This window comes from Xiphophorus maculatus, chromosome 5 (assembly GCF_002775205.1).
Source record: "Xiphophorus maculatus strain JP 163 A chromosome 5, X_maculatus-5.0-male, whole genome shotgun sequence".
Classification (NCBI taxonomy): Eukaryota; Metazoa; Chordata; class Actinopteri; order Cyprinodontiformes; family Poeciliidae; genus Xiphophorus; species Xiphophorus maculatus.
In genome coordinates, this window is record NC_036447.1 from 28072432 (window position 1) to 28092007 (window position 19576).

Consider the following 19576-nt stretch of genomic DNA (forward strand, 5'->3'; position numbering starts at 1 on the left):
TTAGAGGCAACAGGGATACTTTAACATGGGAGGAGCAAGAGGTTTTGTTTTAGTCTTCAGAATCTAGGTAATTAAGCAAAACTCTTCTTTCTTGTTTTTCCTCTGCAGTTTGCCTCGAGTGTGTTGAAACATATTGGTATTTTTTTGGTAGTGCAAGCCAGGAAACGAGATAAACAGAGTCGAAGCGGAAGAGGAGACCTACAGATTCCTATTCTTGGTCTATTAGAAAACAATATTAGAAAATGTTTGCCTGTAAAACATTTTTTCCAAATCACTTTTTTTTTGTAGAAAGCTGATGAAACTTTAGCAAAGACTGTAGGTGTGTGATGTCTGGTGATCTTTTGGTTAAAACATTTTGATTTTAATTTAGTGCAGTTACTCACAGTGGGTAGAGGATCCAGAAATGTTACTCAAATGAGAGTTGTAATACTTTATTATAAAGTTACTTGAGTAAAAGTAAAAAGTACAGTGTTACAAAAATACTCCTAAAAGTAAACTTCCCCCCCCCAAAAGTTACTCAAGTAAATGAAACTAGTTGCTACCCAACTCTGGTTACAAGATGACTTTTGGCATGTTTGAGTCATGCTCTCCCACTTCATCTTCATGTATTCCTCCCTAAAGAAAATGTCTCATTATATTTCATCTGGTCATCTGACTGTCCTAGTCACAGTCAGAAGTTAAATGGACGTCACATGAATCATCAAACCAATTTAAAGTCTCTGGCATCTTTGGGACGCTGCCAGCTGGGGAGGAGTTTTAAACTAAAAATTTATTTTCTCTGAAGACAAGATGTGAATGTTAAGTTTGTGTTTTGTCACCAGAGTGAAACAAAAAATAAAACAGTACAGCTGATGGCAGAAACATTATTTAGCCGAGTTTCAAGCTGGATGGAGAAACCCTTCTCAACAAAAGTTTGCTCATTTATATATTATTAAGTTGAGTGTTTTTTAATCGTTCATCTCCAAGTGACTAAGCAAACTCATGCCATTCAGCTCTGCATTCATCCAACTTTATCATCACATAGAACAAAAAGTGAGCACACTTTTTTTTTAACCAACTCAACTTCACCTAAGCATTTAATTATTTTTGCACATTGTCCACTGTATAGAGGGTTGGACAGAGCTAGTAATATGCAATATTAAGGACAATAGTCGATCAGATTATTGAGCTCCAAATCCTTCAGACCTGTACTACTAAATCTTTTCTTCTTCACAAATTTTTCCAAACAGGCTCGTATTTTTAAATGGACTTTTCTGATGCAATAATCTTTGGAGGAAGGTCGACATGTATGATGTGTTGTCTAGAGACGCAGAGTGTGACTAACTATTGCTGCGAATACAACAATGGTTTGTTCTCTTGACTAAAAAAGGCCTCTTTAGGAGGAATTTGTCAAATGAACGCTTAGTGACAGCAAGTGGGCACAGTGAGCACTCTTTCCTTGCTATTCGGGGAAAGTAGACAAGCTACGCTGTTGATTGGTTTTGCTAAGAGAGAAAACTTCCTACCTATCTGAATAATAAATTAACCCTGACTGCATTTGTTTTATAACTAGCATCAAAATGGAGTGCATGTTAATAAAGGCAATAAATAATATTGTTATTTATTGAAGAGCGTTGTTGCGAAGACGTGCTGAAGAGCGCGAGCTTCCTAAAGCAACACAGGCGTCAAACTGCAAAGTCATATTTGATGTATAAAGCATTTTTATAACTACTGAAGTCAACATGGTTATTGTGTTGTAAAAAGACACTAGCACAGAAAACATACTATATGAAACGTTCATTTTTAAAGGGTTCTTTTTAATCAGAGAGGAGCCTCATCAGAACATGTATTTAATCTATTATACATATCTGTACATCATAAACGTTGGAGCCACAAAACACCTCGTGCTTTTCTACGTTCACACAGACACAGCGAGCTAAAAGCCCCAGAGTGTTGTTGGCGTGAGGAATCCAACCACCATGCTAAAAAACAAACAAACAAAAAGAAAACTTTCAGGGGAAAAAAATAGGACAGAACAATGAAACTGCTTTCAGCTTTTCTTTTATGACTCCCAAAACTCACCCACACAACAACCACATGTCAAAAATGATGCTTCACTTTAAGATCAACTTGAAAAGAACTTCTTCTCTAACGACATCCGAGCCGCAGCTGAAACAACACAAATGGTTTCTAATGGCATTAAGCCTTTTCTTTTCACATTTCATAAATGCACATCGCAGGCCCGGTGGTGAACATCTACATGTTTTGTTCTTCGCTTCTCTTTTCCACATGCCGTCCATGCTTACACTCCCCCACAAATACTTAATCCTCCCAAATCCAGACAGGAAATGTCCTCGTCAGTGGAGCACAATGCTTTCAACAGACCCCCTCTGCTCCTTTTCTCTCTCCCTCTCTCTCTCTCCTCCCCCCAGGCTGAATGATCTATGTGCCCCCTTCAAAACGCCCATCTGGAAACATTTAGCCTGAGAAAAGTCACACGCTGCCAACAACAACGTGTCTGCAGCAGGTCTAGTTGATCAGTTGTGGAGTGTACCTTGAAGCCAGCTATCAGAGGAATACGACGCCCCATTAAGGCCATTTCTGCCAAAAACCCCAACATTTTTAGATTCATCTCACAAATTTTCAAGAAAAAAAAAAACATTTTTCAAAATTTTTGACTTTTTAAACTCAAATTTCCTTTTTATTTCTACTATTTGTTTGGTGGAAATTTACAAATTGCCCCCCCCCCCCCCGCCCCCACCTACAACGACCCTATTGCGCCATTATGAAGGGGAGGAGAACATGAGACGTCTGCTTTCACTTTTTAAAAGGAGCCGCGTGCATTCTGTGCTTTTGAGTCACGACTCATGAACACTTTCAGAAAATTCTGCATCAAGTTCCCCCCTCCTTTTTTTTTTTTTTTTTTTAACTCTTCCTGGTTTGATGGCATTTATTAGGCTCTGGAGAATTGTTCAGGATTTTAAAAGGAAAATGCTGAGATGAATCAGCTCTGTGAGAAGAGAAGAGGAAAAGGACAAGCCTAATTATCTGGAAAACGGTATCTTTGCAGCGACAAGGAGAACAATAGACAAAAGGAAAAGGTCATAAAGAGGGAAAGTGGTGGAAGGTTCATCTGAGGACAACTGAGGAAGGAAATAATGAAGAGAAAGCCATTGTATGATTTATACCAGAACACAGCAGGGAATCAACACTGTTAATGACAGCAAGAGTGACTGTGGTGGCACATATAAAAAAAGATAAACATTAACTAGAATGTCTGTGTCCAGATAGATATCAGAGATAAAGCAGCAATTAGATTCTAAAGCAGGAGTTTGGCTTTGTTTCAAGGAGTTGTGGATTTAGACTCACAAATAAGAAGAAACATGCAAAAAAAGTTGAGGGGAAAAAAGTCAAACAATAATCACTGGAAGTTGTGCCCTCTTGTGTCAGGTTCCAGTACCATGAAAGAACGCATTCTTTTTTTTCCAATCAAAACCATAAATAGAAGGATAAAAATGATAGACACAAACTCCATAGGCAAATGGATCTCTGGTGTGATACATCCTACACTTTTTTTTTTCTGCCAATCCCATAAATGAGTCTGGGTTTGGTAGTTGCAAGAAAAACAGCTATTGATGTGTTAAATGCAAAGTTTGGTGCAGAAGAATTTCAATATTTTGCACAATTTTGACCTTAACCTGTCAGACAAATGGGATAAATGAAAGCCATTTTCTGCTAGCGTCAAAAGAAACAACACAATTTAACAATTTTCATCCATTGAATAAGGAATGAAATTAAAGTCCTGCGTGAATAAGCTTGTTCATGAGATATATTCATAACTCAGCCATGGTGCTCATCATCTATCAGCCAATCAGAGGAGACGTCAGCATCTCATTCAGGCGTTGGAGCAACAAGACTCTTATACTTGGGAGCAGCTAGGTGTGCGGCGTTTTGGGGGAAATTATAGTCGACTATAAAGTTATGGATTCAACATGTTGGAATAACACAAAACCCCCGCACCCCCCCCAGAAACAAACCATTATCCTACTGCCACTTCTTCGTCATCTCTAGAGGCTTCTAGAGTGGGAAGCAGCAGTAAAAACTAATAAAACTTTTAACAGAAGAAGAAAAAAAACATTCATTATAAGGCACCTCCTTCCCAACTTTAAAATACTGCAGCAACAACAGTCCAAAAAAATAAAATAAAATCCTCATGCAATTTCATTTGCACTGAAATTTTTAAAACAATATGGAGATTCGTCACATTGTAAGGAAGGAAGATGATCCTCCTGTCTTTATTGCACATTTCGTTCCTAAAAGGTTCCTTTTAATTGCGATTAAGCTTTAATTTAGAATAGTTTTAATAATAAAAGCAGTGTTCACAAACTACAGTTTGCAGATCAGTGTTAGTGTGTAAAACATGAACACTTTTTGGGCTAAAACTTGTTCAAAACAAAGCGCACGTTAACTCACTTCCAATTCATTTCACCTCCGACTGATCACAAAAAAAACTATTTGTTTTTTTTGTATCGGCAAATCCCAAACTTTTGGTTTCTGACTTCATACAATTCTGTGAAAAGCATAAATACATCAAAAACAGCCTAATTTAATGTTAGTTTGTCTTTTTATCTATTCATGACAAGTTTTTAAATCTATTCTGAGAATGATAGTAAACGATGACACGTGCAATCATTTCTAAGATCCCCCATATTCTGTTCTATAACCCAAAGTTGGGGTCTGACCTGAGCTTTTGGGACCACGTCCAAAAAACAGGCTTGTTATGTTTGAAAAGACTGCCCTCTAGTGGCTGACCCTCAGAGCTGACTGAGTAGTTTACAAGCATTGAGCAAAAATCAAACCCCATGCTTTAAAAGTTAGCTCAGCAATGAAGTGTCACAGTTACAGGCATGTTCATATATATATATATATATATCCATTATCTTGGATTTAAAAGGATAAAACACAGTACTGTGTGAAATAAAATCCTGGATCTGATTGTTACATCCAGCTGATGGTGAAGTTCTGGGTGAGTCTGAGGCTCAGGCTCGCTACCGATAAGACCTGCAGGGGGGAAATGAAAACAGAGACAAATACGGCAGTTTTACAAGAAAATAACTCAAAACAGGATTTCAAGTCAAAAAGCGCATGTATCATTTTAAGAAATTCATCAATCTGTGGACTATGCTTCATTGTTTTGTGAGCTTAGTTTAAATTGAGCCTTTCTACTTGAAATGTATCGAGTGGTTGAGATGGTTTCTAAAGTAAACTGAGCATCTAATCAGGATCGTAAATGAGAATGCTTCTGTAGTAAACGTTGGCCACACATCCCAAAAAAAACAGCCGCAGCTATCAATGTGACCTTTCCCGTGACCCCAGAGTTCACCTGGTTGTCTCTGTAGATGAAGGGAAACTCCTGGGAATTCACCAGCACCGCGCTCGGCTTCTGCTTCACCCCGTAGAACGAGACCGAGTCAATGCTGAGGAACGAGCCTTCCTGGTCGCTGTGAAGCACGCTGGACGTCATCGTGTTCTAGAAAACGAGATCAACTACAGCTAAGACTCACTGCAGTCGACTCACTTCCTTTAAATTAAACCTGGACGCCTCATCAATGTCATGCGAAATAAAACTCCTGACAAAGTGGGACCAGGTGAAGCAAGGTTAGACCAGAGTGGTGGACAAACTCTTTGCACCTGGGAGATGTTGAACACAACGTATGTGTACCGGTCCGTCTCGTAGGTGTCGATGGTTTCGCCGTCGTCCCAGAACAGATCGCCGCTGGCCGAGCCGTCGTCAGACAGAGCAGAGACCAGGTGCAGCGGCTGACCGCTGCTGATCCACAGCGTCACGTTGGGCTCCTGAGCAGAAGATCCAAACAGAAGCAACAGAAATATGATCAGAAGAAGGTTTCTCCAACTTCCTCACACGTTTATAGGGTGAATGGATGAATGGACTGAGCGACAGGACAGACAGACTAAAGAGAAGACAAATGGGCAGATCTTTTAGACAGTAAAACATAAATGGATAACGGTCAACGGATGGACAGAAAGAAGGACAGATGGATGAACAGACATGAAAACAGAATAATGGATGGACAAATAAAGTCAAGTTCTTGCTTTTCTACACATATCCAAAATCTGGAAAACGCGTAAACATCTCCAGATTGTATAAAGATGTTCTTAAAGAACAAGCTTTTTATTTCTACTTTTAGAATTAAGATAAGAATAAAAAAGGATGGATTTAAAAAACAAAAAACTGATTCCAAACTAATGAGGAAAACAGATCTAAAGAAGTATTACTGGTATTTTAACATCATTCTTTGTAGAAATTCAGCACAAATACTGCAGGGAAAAACTGAATGACCTTTAAAAACCTGCACTTGTTGTTCCATCTGCATTTAAATTACATTACCAGGTTCCTTTCTATTTGTACCCAACGTTACTAGGAACCACTAATGTAGTCTGTTCAGTGAAAGTGGAACACTAAATATCAGAATATTTGTACTTCCAGGCCCTAAAGGTTGAGGAAAACAAAACAAGTCCAACTAAAGTGCCACACCTGTGTTGGAATAATGGAGCCCTGACGCAGATGCAGGTTGATTTTATCCAATGGTGCGCTGAGGCGAAGTTCTTCCCCTTTGCTGCTCACAGAGTCGCCCTGGGAAGTAAAACGGGACGAGCGGAGATGAGTTATTACCCTTTATGTAATAACTGCTTACTTATGTTTATGATAAGTAGACTTACGGTGTAATAGTCATACCACAGGCCTTCTGGGAAGTACCCGTCCACATAGTCCACTCCAGGCTCCAACACTGGAGTCACCAATAAGCTCCTCCCCCAGAGAAACTGACTGTCAATGCCGTACGTTTTTACGTCTTTGGGAAACCTGGTGGTTGCACAGGGCCACGGGTCAATCAGAGTTCAGTACAAGGGTCAAATAAATATTAAGAAAAGCAAAAAGTTGTTCTCACTCAAACATGAGCGGCCGAGCTACAGTGTGCCCTTTAACGTGAGCGTGATGAAAGAGGGTGTAGAGGAACGGGAAGAAGGAGTAACGCAGCAGCAGAGCCTGTTTCATGGCCGTACGGGCCGACGGGCTGAAAGCGGTCGGATCCTGAGGCTGGAAAATAACAAAACTTTATTCATATATGCGTCACTTTTACAAAAATAACAAAAAATAAATACATAAGGAAAGAAATAAGGATGGAAACAAAGAAAATAAAGGAAAACATAAAGAAATGCAAAAGAAAAGAGAAAAAAATAAGGAGAAGCAGACAGAATGTTTTGGGTTTTTTTTTCACCGTTTCTCGTATTGCGCTATTAGCACCTTCAGCTAAATAAAACTTTATTAGATGGATGAGTAAAAACACCCAGAGAGATTAAACTGTTGCGATGCTAACAAGTAGAAGTTCCTCAAGCTGATCACAATGTACTTCTCTCTATTCTACAGACTCAGATTTGAAGACCATCTGTCATTTTGACCGACACACGTTTTGGGTTTTTTCCCCCCATCTGAAATCAAAACCTTGCTTTCCTTACATAACTATAAACATAGCCTGTTAAACCAATTTATTGTTAAATTTAATAACTGAAATATTATCTGCAGCATTGAGTGTTTTGCTAAAATCCTGTTTAGATATCTGTCATTTTACACCCATTTTTTTTACCAAAACAAAGCCGGCTTCATTCATCCTTACATTCATGTCAAGGGAGTTGTGGTTTCTTGCGAAGGGATAAAAAGCTCCCAGCTGAGTCCAGCGGACACACAGCTCCTCCTGCGGCTCCTCGCTGAAGCCGCAGACATCTGCTCCCACCAACGGGATGCCCAGAAGGTTAAAGGTCAACATACCTGGTGGAAATGAAGAGAGAAATAAAAATAAGTACAAAAAGAATAACAAGGAGAGAGTGTGGAATTTAGTGCCACCTGGTGGTGAAATTGCATTTACAAAACATGCAGTGCCTTAGGGTCCTGGTAGATAAAGAAAAAAAAAAAAAAAGTAAATTTCTGCAAAAAAAGAACTCTGACATGTTGAGAACAATTTCAGAACTTTTCTAGAAAACCTTTGGTTTCAAAAGTAAAACATTTTAGATTTTCGAAACTCAGAGATTTCTACTATCTTTCTAGTAAATTTCAGATTTGTTTCCTAGCAAATCTCTGACTTTTCAAGCTCAGAAACAAGCTAGGCTTTTTTCTAGAACATTTCAGAGATTTATCTTAAAATTCCTGAATTTTTTGGTGGAAATGTACTCCTTTTTTAAAAAGGATTTTTTATATCTAATACGTCGTTTGAAGGAAAAATGAACTTCCGTTTTAATTATTCACCAGAAATCCCGCAGTAACACGGCTGACGGTGTAGGCGAGGAAGACGTTTGTCCTTTACAGTAACGTTTACAGCAACACATCACGATACTCTTGTAAATGTAAGGAAACATGACTAGCCTGCGATGGAGGTGTAAAGGTCCTTCCAGTGGCTCCTGTTGTCTCCCAGCCAGTGACCTGAATACGAGCCATGACTGGGGAACGTGGAGCGCGAGATCACAAACGGCCTCTTTGCTAAAATCCTCTTCAGAGCACTGAATAAAACACAAAACAAAGAAAACAAAAGATTAGGGGAAGAAAACGTGCATGCGTCGCTTCCTGGCAACTTCCATGCTCCGTATCTAAAGTCCAGACCTAGAGGTGGCTTTAGCTTCCATGAGTCCATAGAGACTGTGCAGGTTATAATGTGTTGACAGTTTCTGCTGTGCAGAGGCGCATACAGTTTTAGATCTGAGCAAACCTCCCAGCACACCTGGAAGAAAAAAGAAGACGACACAAGGTTGTGTGGCGGCGTATGGACGGCTCGTACGTTGGAGGACGTTTCGGTTTGTCGTCTTCTACCTGGCGTATACGGAGGATTTTCCAGACTGTTTGACGGGCAGCCAACAGTAGATCCATCCAGGAAGTTTGACGGCTCGTTCATGTCCTAAAGCAAAACGAAAACAGTGTCAAAAAAAAGTGTAGTCACAACAGAACCTCAGACTTTATCATATTTTATTGGGATTCTCTACAACAGAGTAGGGCTGCAACTAATTATTTTAGTAATCAGTTGTTTAATAACAACTGATTACTAAAAATTTAGATTAAAAATTTAACCACTTGCGCTGATTTTACAGAATATTAAAAATCAGTTAAAAAAATGACAACTCAAGAAAAATAAACATTTTAATTCCTAAAATGCAATGACGTAATCTTTCTTTACTGTACGCTTGATTGTTCGAGACGAAGGATGCATCTGCAGCTAAAATATTATTTCTAATAAAGTGTGAAAACCTGAGCTTTTCTCCTAGACTTAACATAAATATAGTGTAGGCCGATCTGTGGATGACTTTGTGCATTAACCAACTAATAGTTGGGTAGAAAAAAAGATGCTTACAAGGAGCAAATGGCCTTTGCTAAGACATCACAAAATATGAACAAGTTCAAACGGTATAACTACAAACCCAAGGCACCGATTAATAAAATGTTTAAATTTAAAACAATATATTTTTTGTTTGTTTTACTTACAATCCACAATCCATCAAATGGCACCTTCTCATGAAACCTCTGCAGGTTTTCATACCACCATTCATGCGTCGCCTCATCGGAGAAGTCCGGAAATGCTGTCAGACCAGGCCACACCTACCAGGAAAGCAGAGAAGAAGAAACATCTGTAGGGATAAAAAAACTAAACAAAAATCACGCCCACCAGGCCTCAGCTGAGAAAATAATGGCTCTACGATGAGTCTCAGATTAAAAACAACAACCTTTAAGCAAGTATTAAACACACTTTTCACTAAGCCCGCGATTCTGTTTTTAAAAATCTTCTACTATTGGTCTGATGTAATCATTTGAACCTTTTTAAAACACTCATGACTGGGCTAAAGATATTCTTAAAGATATGCGAGCTCAAAGTAACAGGCTGGGTTTACAAATATATGATAGCTGCACAATATATTGACCCAGCAGTATCAGTGAGTCAATACTGTAATCTCAAACGGCCGAACGGAAGAAATATTCCAAATGCATTCCTGCCCTGCATATTGATAACATATCAAAACAGTTGAATGAACTTTAACTCTCCTTAATCTATACGCTTAGTGGAATAGATGCAGAGGCGTCAGGAGAGTTGTGGTGAAACTAAACAGCAAATAAAAAAAATAAAAAAAGTCAGGAAGAATCTGGAACAACTAATCTAAACTTCCAGCACCAGTAATCGCTGGTTGCATGTTTCCCCAATTATCCAGTCAACCTAAATCTAATCTAATTTTATATTAAATTATATTTGATATAAAATGCTGTGTATATCAAATATGACATACACAGCATTTTATATCAAATATGATTTAAATGGAATTTTGCTTCATAATTTAACGCCTTGAAACTTGGCTGTCGCTTTAAGAAACTCCTTTCTGAAACTCTGCTGTCATAAAAAGGCACAACATGGCTCCTTTACCAGCGTTTCACTGAGAAGCAGCTCCTGTAACGAGCTCAGCAGATGTTCAGTTCCACCAGCTGTTTGCTGCTGGCTAGTCTGAAGGAGCTGAGTGGGGCATCAGGCCGATGGTCGGAAACTTGGAAACTGCGGCTCTGAGGCGGAGCTTCGTCCTCGAAGGCGGAGCTAGGTCCACCCAGGTGTTTTGCACAGCTGAATGGTTGCCACGGGAAGATTAAAGGATTTCTCAAACATGAAAGAATCAACACTCCAGGTGTGTTTTAGGTGAGGGAATAACATTATAACATGACGTGGAGCTCAAAAAGTTGATATTATATAATACCGCCCCTTTAAACAAACACCTCTCCTCAAGCCTGGTATTTTAAACTGATGCTGCTGTACAAATGTAACCCACTGGAAGTCTCGCGCACCTAAATCTAATCTGGGAGGAACAGCTATCACGGCATTAAACCGCCTGTCCAAACCTCCAGCTGCAGTGACAGCTTCTTATCTTGCAGAAACAGTGCGAGCGTGTGATCAAGTCTTGTGAAAACCACGAGTGGAGACGTGACCAGCTGATGTCATAATGCGGCTCCTCTCTCACCTTCCCGATTAGCGTCTTCCCTTCAGCGTCCTTGATGAAGACTCCTCTCTTCAGTCCCTCGTCGAACGGCCAATAGGAGCCCTCCGGCTGTGTGCTGCTGATTCCTGGGTCCTGCAGGCGGGAGAAGAACCCGGTCAGACGAACGCTTCCAATCGGATCCACGGCGAATGAGCGCTTCTACGGACCATTATCATGACGTAGGTCTGGTTGTGAGCGTGCAGGTCCCGCACCAAGTCCGGAAGGGTGTTGAAGTTCGTCGGGTCAAAGGTGAAGTCTTTAGCTTGGTCCATGTAGTCGATGTCATTCCACTGCACGTCCTGGAAACAGAGAGTCGTTATGAATAATATACAACTCTGGTGATTATGTGTCCAATGAACCATAACCAGCTGTTTTGGATTGTTATGCTGGTGACCCGACAAGCCACTTTTAATGTCTTTTTTTAAAAGGTCTTTACTCAAAATGTCCTGGTGATTCAGTGACTGTTTTGTCTTTGTGAACAAAGACAACAGTGAATTTGGCAACGACTTTCTACCGAAGACCACAGGGAAAATACTGAAGTGTGACTATATAAGCATTTATACCTGCAAGTGTTTCTGGTGTATAAAACAAAGGAGAGTTCATGATGAACTCCTACAAACCTCCCTCGGCTTTTGAAGGACAAAAAGTCCCACAGCAATACAGATCCTCCACCATACTTTGCAGTGAGCATGCCTCAAATGAATTAATAAATCATTTTTGACCTGGACTTTAACATGTTCATTTCAATTAATTGCTCCGACCACCGCAGCTTCCTCTATACCCTGAACAATCATAATATTCTTAGTACAATATCAATACATATTAACTGCAATGTTTCTAATATCTTCAAATTGACATCCCTGCTGTTTCCATTTGTTTTAAACATATTTTTATTTACTCTTTAGTTATTTAGCTCTAATTTCAAGGTAGAACTGCAATTTTTTTAGATTTTGTTGTGCTTTCATGCACAAAGACAAAGGAATTTGAATTCATGACATAAATTTTAACAAATTGAAAATTTTACCTTTTTAAAAAAAAAAAAAATCAATGGACGATGAGCTGCCTCTCTCGGCCCACTGGGGGATAATTAAAAACTGAAACAATAGATTTTGAATTTTCCAAAAAGGTTTTAAGTTACTATTACTGAAATTAAAAGAAACAACTAGAAATTTTCTATTTTGGGTTTTATAGAAACAAAGAGTCTTAGCTGTATGTAATAAAAACAAAACAGAAGACATGTGACAGTACAGAGAAGGCTTGTTTGAGAATTACTTTTGGTCTTTGTTGTTATGTAACAATTCATAGCATAATTTCAACAACAACAGCAAAAAGGGACGACTGATACTAATGAATATTCACCTGCGGTATCCCATAATTCCTCATTCTCTTGACAACTTCCCAGGTGGCATTGCTGGTCTTGTAGCCCCAGCGACAGAGGTGGTACCCTAAGGCCCAGTAGATTGGCATGGCTGGCTGTCCTGTGAGAAAATCAGTTGGAAGGAAGAAATATCAGAAAACAAACAGATCTCAAAGTGATACATTTCACCATTTCTGTCTGTTTTTTGTAAGTCGTTGTTCCGTCTTTTTCTTTCAGTGTTCCAAGACGACCGGCTACAAGTCGTTTCAGTCATGCGTCTTCGTCAAAGCACTCTCACTGACCTATGACCTCCACGTACTGCTGAACGACTGAACCAGGATCCGAACCGAGGAACACGTAGAAGTCCAGGATTCCTCCGATGCTACGCCAGGTCAGGGCGGGGCCCGGCTGGAGGGCCACATCTGATCAAACGCAAAAGAAAGCAGCTTGAAACTGAAAACAAAGCCTTCGTGTACAAATCTACAGCAAACCTAACAAGAGCTGCAACAGTCACAACCTCAACATGGACTTAAATGTCATTATTTTTAGGCTCTTAATTATGCATCTGAAATGGGTTTTTTTGCTCTAATGGGGTGATCAACAGACAACAAATAACTACAAGACTGAATTTTAAAAACAAGAACTGGATGCACATGTCCCTCAGACGAAATTCGTCTCGACTGAACTGCCAGACTTAATTCTATGGGTTGAAATCCTGGCCACTTTAAGCTTAGTAGAAATTGTACAATGTCATCGAATTAATGAAGGTGGACCACTAGTCTTCCATGAATGCTAATGCTAGTTAGCATAGCCACCGATGATGGACGTTAAAACTGTTTTCTTAGACCATTAAGTTGTTTCTCTATCATTGGCACATTTAGCAGCAACCACAAGAGGTTGATTGACAGCGCTAAGACCCTCCCCCTGCCTTTGATTGGTTGTTTTTGGTTGGGAGTGGTGCTTTTTTTTTTAAACGTTAACTGTAGTACTGGGAGAGGGCAGAGTAGTTCTATTTTTCCCCACAGATTTTACTGTCAAGACAGCCACAAAGAATTAAAAAAAAAAAAATCATAATAATTTGTAAAATTTACATAACTATTTAGTGGTCTTGAAATGGACACAAACTCATTTAAAACAGTTCATTTAAATTTTCTCACATGTTGGCATTTAATAAAGCATTACTAGGGGAGACCAAATAGGGTTGTGTCAGTAGATATTTGAGCTTTGTGTTTAATTTTAATCACGAGTCAATTAGAAAATAACAGTTAAAATCCATCGGTAAAAGTCCAACATGTATTATTATTAGCCATTCCTAATAATAAGATTTGTGCACCAACATATCAACGTGGAACCGGTGGAAGTTTTTTCCCCATAAAATGTAATATTTGAAATAATGTGATTATTACTCTCTCAGAGTAATGGCTCACATTTAGAGCCAGAAGAGGAATAGATATTAAAAAAAACCAACATCTGCCTGAAAAACTATTTGAATCATTTTTCATTTTATGTCTGCTTTGCAGTAATTGGAATGATCCCAAACAAATAAATGATTACATGTCAAATGTCGAGGCTCTTTAGCAACACTGGGAAGTTGAGGTTGAATCACATAACTGAAAGTAAACGCATGAAAAACAAACTTCCGCTTTTCTAGGATTTCTTCATTTTTCACACTGCATTATTCACGCTGTTGCAAAACTCTGTGCTTTTCACCGCTTTGTGTACAGTAACTAGTACTGTAGATCTAATCGACGGCACATCTGACCCATGGCGTTGCTGTTCAGCAGGAAGAAGCCGTGTGCATCCCCACCGTCCTCCATCGCCATATAAAACGGATGAACCCCGTAGAGGTTCGTCTGTTCCTGCAAACCAGGAAAACAAATAAACAAACAATTTCAGCCTGGTCATTTAGATAAGAGCCAAACTCATACGGGCACTGTTAGAATAATAAAACGAAGGCCGTAAAGCATCATTTGCGTTACCTCGATCAAAGGCCAGGCCGCCGTAGCGATGAGAAACATAAACAGAGCAACGATTAGCGCGTTTACCGTGGGAGGAACATCTCTGGCCCACATGGTGAGTGTGTTCCACTGGACGTCGTGCAGAAAGGTGGAGCGGTGTTCACCCAGGCCATAAATGAACTGACTGGGCAGGGCGGTGGAGAGCTGGAGGAACTGATCAGCGTAGAAGAGCGGCGCCACTGTGGTGTTCAGGCTGATGGAGGAGGGAGAGCAAAAACAAACAAAAAAATTCATTACTCCATGGAGGTTGATTTTATGGAAGCATATAACAGAGACTTTGTAGCAGGGGTTGCAAATATAATCAGTTATTCTGATGATCAATCCACTTTTTAAAAATGGCACATTCTACAGATTCTTCATTTAAAAATCTTTTTTAAGCAATAATAATAATAATAATAATAATAAACATTTAAATAAGAAAATAAACATGTTTTTACCTAAAATGCAATAACGTAGCGTTTCTTCAGGAAATCTGAACTAGTCACTAAAACTAGGCCACTTGAGGAGTTTTGGGGAAGACATATTTACAGATAGATGTGTTTTTATCTTAAACACTAAATGTATATATTTTTGGTACAGTTTTACCTTAATTACTGCTCTGAATATGTGGGGGGTTTTCAACAAATTGCCTTTATTTTAGACTTTATGCTCCAGCTAATGGTTAATCGCTAACTAAATTAGTTGATCGTTAATATAATTTTTTTTATTCTCTCAGCCCTACTTGAAACAATGTCAAGCAGAATATGAACATGAGATGTGACAACACTTTAACAGGAAGCGGTTTTCCCAACAGCGGTGCTTAAATGGTGCATTCACGTACATCTCGTATATCAAAACTTTAATTTAAAAAAAATTAAAAACCAAGTGTTTAAGCTGTTTTTATTGTTGAATGTCTGCACAATGTCATTTAAAATATCCTAAACATTTATTGATGGAATATCCATGAAGTCAGTGACTAGTCCAACACTCTAGATTGAAACAAACCAAAATTGCAGCCTGGATTTAAAACTGATGCAAGGACTGAACCGTGATTTTTTTAAAAATGTTTTTATTATTTTTGGACTGATACCCATGTAAGTTGTTGCAAACAAGAGATAAAGAGAAAAGGATCTTTCAAAAACAAAACCTCATCTGTTTAGTTCTCTTAGGATCTTCTTATCTTGTTCACATTCTCAGCACAAGGAAAGATAGTGGAGGGAATTCAAGATAACCGAGCAAAACAGAGGTGTTAATAAATAAAAACGTAAGGAAAAAAAGCAAAACTGAAATATTTTAGGGTCAGACTCACAGCACGGTTCCTGTAGACTTCCTCTTCACCACGAGACCAAAGGGCTGCTTTGAAAGCTCTACAACGTACTTGGGGTTTTCTGCTTTCTTGGTGGCAGTGGGGACAGAGAGTGGGACCTCGAAGCGTGAACTGGAGGGGTCTGTTATCTGCAATTCAGCAAAAAGGTTCACCTAAGTTTGTAGAAAAAAAATTGACTGTTCATCATTGCACACAGAGCATCTGATTGGTGCAGATGGTGGCAGTGGGGACAGAGTTAGTTTGGATTTTTTTTTACATTGAGATTCTGGTACATTAATATTGGTTGTAGTTCTTTTACTGATTCATCCAACTTAATGCAACTGAAAAACGTTTACATCACTTTTAGTGGATGTGAACAGGCTGTTGCTAGCTGTTTAACTTGCTAGCTTCCACCACTCACAAACGTCCTTTTCCAACAAGCTCAGGGTCAAATGACATGTTTCTACTACAAGTAAGGGAACCATTATCGATGAAAATAAATAAATCAATCAATTCTGTGGCGCCTCCATTAGCCGTCTTTGTGTTGTGACGCTCGTGACACAGCATTTTCCGACTTGTCCTAAATGAATTCAGGTCAGGTGCCATTAGCTGGAGATCAAATCATATGTTACAGTATCATGACATGCGTGTCGTAAGTGACGCTGGGGTATTATCTGCTTTAAGCTGATTATCTTCCTACACAAGACACAGACGCAGTAGCATCACAGGGCATTGTTCAAACTTTGAACCGTCTTTGCAACCTCTTTTAGATAAATGGTGAGTAAGTATCAGTCTGCGTGATACAGATAAAGAACAAAATAAATACATTTTGTTGTTAAGAAACATCTAAAGTTTGCGCCGCTAACTGCAGTTCAGAACAAAGTCTACATTGATTTAGAAAGTCAAACAGATATTGTTTTGTAATACAAAAAGAGGCAAATTTAATGACCTCCTCCTTCAGCATTTTCTTTATCTCTTCAAACTATGCTTTCATAAAACCAATCATAACCCCAAAACTTCTCAGGATAATCTCCAGAACAAAGATCCCTAAATCTTATAGAGCATGCTCCACTACCCAGGAATCTCCAGAGCCGGTTTGGAAGACCAAAACTGCTCCTGTACTCACCCTGACACGCAGGCGCGTGTCCGTTTCGTGCCTTATCTCCATCTCCAGAGTGAGGATGTCTCCAGGGTAGTAAGTCTTCACATCTTTTACCAAGGTGCCTTTGAGTCCCATCGACGTCTCTTTCGATGACACCAAAGAGTATGAGGGGAAGTCAGGGGGATAGAAACACCAGGGGATACCATTTTTCCTGGATCTGCCTCTAGTTGAACCAGAAGCGGGGATGAAGCAGCAGCTCCTGGCCTGGCACAACTCCCGGGTCACAACCACCGCTTTCTCGGGGTAGCAATCGAACCTCCACGCCTCTGGGATAGCACTGCAAGCTTTGGAACGTGCAGCGGTCGCCGTGTCGTTTATGTCTGCTTGTAAGACGGGGCCCAGAGCCTGCCCTGGCGCTGGCGGCGGCGGCCTGTGCGCCTGGCCGGATGTGGTGCGCAGCCAGTAAATGGTGTGCAGCAGCCAGCCCCCGAACAGGACCAGCAGCAGGCTGCCGAGTATCAGCACAGCTTTGGTGATTGAGCATGACAGCCTTCTGGGGAGCAGAGAGGTGCTGTCTGGCTGAGGCACCTGAGAAGAGTTAAAGAAAATAATAAATTAATGCAGTGGCTTGTTGTTGTTGTCTCTCAGTTTGTTTGTTTCCTTTTCTTCAGGTTTAGAGGCAGACTTCAAGGATGGTGACTTCTGTTCTCCCTGTACTTCGGTCTCTCCTCTACTCCTATCTCCTTTACTATTCCCTACCTTTCTCGCTTTCTTTTTCATCTCTTTGTCCATTACATTTGAAATAAACCCAAATAAATTTCTAGCTAAGTTTTACACATCTAAAGCAAGTGGAGCATCTTGGTAAAAGCTGTAAAGCTCCACTTGTGACAGTAAATCTGTTGAGCCTCACCTTAACACTCGGACAACAGCACTGACTGACCAGCTGCCAGAAAGGATATGTTAAAAAATAAAACATGTAAATTACTACACTAAGCTGTCATTTAAAATAATGATTGTTTGTGCAATATCCCAGGTAATATCTGCTCCTTAAAAATCCATATTTGCAAACAGAAATAGTCTACGTGTAAACAAATAACGAGACCAACTTCTGTTTCCGGAGTTTCCATTTAATAACCTGGGGTCCATCAAATAATCACAAAAATACAAGTAAAAAAATAATGTACTCACGGCCACATCTTCTTGAGCCGGACGGTGATGCTCTTCTGATAAAAGTGCACCAGAAAACTGAACGTTTTCTGGATTCAGCCTCTCATAAGACACCATTGTAATAATGTTAGTCTGTCACACACAGAGTTGGACAAAAACCAAACACCGTTTAGGATGGTCACATGATCCGACACCAACACAAGCAACAAAAATGAAGCATCACTGAAAACCTAGTGCTTTAAAACTACTCATTTAAACACATTTATTTACAACTGAACCCGTTCTGGTGATTAATAAATTGCATAATATGGGAAGCGAAAAGACAGGAGTAAAAATGCTTGCATGTACTGCGGATAGGTTCTCGTGTCTAGTTGCTGTTGTTAAGGAGGTTAAACAACAACAAAGAGAAATGCCGCCTCTGTTACTAATAGCAACGTATGTCCAAGTATTACCGCTTTAAGTGCAGCAGATAGCTACCGAAGACTAAGGTGTGCTAATATGTAGCATTCAGTGTATTTTTAATGTCGGCTAACTTCAGCAGCAGAATCATTTTAGCTAATATTGTGCTTTAGCTGGAAGGAGCGTCATATTGTTAGGCTCTTACCTGAACTTTGAACTTCTCAGGCACAAAATACAGCAGCCAAAGCAGCCTGCGCTTTAAACAAATGTCAGCATTACAAAGTGTTTCCCTGCACTCTTAGACTCGTCCTCTGTCTGCATGTTGCACGTCTGTTTATCTGAAAGCTGCATTCAATGTCCCTCGGAATATTTTCAACTTCCGGTTTGTGTTTTGTAAATTAAAAAACAAGAATATCATATGCTAAGCTCGACATTATTATTCCCGTTGACATAGTGAGGAATAGTTCATAATTTTAAAGGGAATTTTATCTGTATAAAAATGTTTTATGCAGCTCATGGTGGCGTTTTAACACCGCGGTGCGTTCAGATGCAACTTGTACACCACATCATTTTTATTAAAATACCCACCAAATAATTATTGTTTAATTTGTGTTAAAATATTCCAAAAATAATGACTTATTATTATTATTATTATTATTATTATTACTACTACTTCTATCTGATGTGTTTGTCAATGAGCAGCTTTTTAATAAGTCAACAAAGTTAAACAAAAACAAAAAATAAGTAGTTTTGAGATTACAAAAATCCAGAATACAAAATAGTAAATGACGTGTTCTCACCCTGCAAACCTGCCTAAAAATGTTACATTTCTCAATATGTCCAAAATTACTAAGTGTTTGTGGAAGTATTTTTAACTCTTTCATCCGATTCGGTCACACTTGACTATTTTCCTTTACACACAGTCAAACAGGAGCACAATGCAATGTTAAATACTTTTATTGTAAGGCAACACATCTGATACAGCTACATCGGTAAATATATCCACCATCAACACAGCATAAAAATCATTTCCTCTTTGGATAATGCATCCTTTTGGTGACAGTATCCTGTTTGTGGTTGGTTGGCTGTTTTGATAGACGCGAATCAACATTACAGAGCAAATTTGAAGCATTTCACAAAATTGTTTAACTGTTAGAAGGAGTATGTGACACACAGGACAATCTTTTGTCTTCTTA

The 19576-nt window shown here is 39.3% G+C and overlaps 1 protein-coding gene across 2 annotated transcripts; it reads right to left on the reverse strand.

Moving 5' to 3' along the window:
- Window positions 1–1775: 1775 nt before the first annotated feature.
- On the reverse strand, window positions 1776–18729 carry LOC102223585 (lysosomal alpha-glucosidase-like). 2 transcript variants are annotated; one of them, XM_005812898.2, is made up of 22 exons: window positions 18586–18729; window positions 18003–18113; window positions 16839–17402; window positions 15716–15861; window positions 14455–14620; window positions 14172–14268; window positions 12712–12831; window positions 12412–12530; window positions 11220–11351; window positions 11035–11145; window positions 9524–9637; window positions 8858–8942; window positions 8651–8768; window positions 8417–8550; window positions 7674–7825; window positions 6948–7096; window positions 6721–6862; window positions 6536–6634; window positions 5671–5835; window positions 5363–5509; window positions 4949–5040; window positions 1776–1961 (listed from the first exon to the last, which is right to left on the reverse strand). In XM_005812898.2, the coding sequence occupies exons 2-21, from the start codon at window positions 18096–18098 to the stop codon at window positions 4978–4980; spliced, it is 2919 nt and encodes a 972-aa protein (XP_005812955.1). In that variant the 5' UTR covers window positions 18099–18113; window positions 18586–18729; the 3' UTR covers window positions 1776–1961; window positions 4949–4977. The 2 variants fall into 2 exon arrangements, with proteins under 2 accessions (XP_005812955.1, XP_023189795.1); XM_023334027.1 differs by lacking the exon at window positions 1776–1961 and having other exon boundaries at window positions 2875–5040.
- Between the last annotated feature and the right edge of the window lie 847 nt (window positions 18730–19576).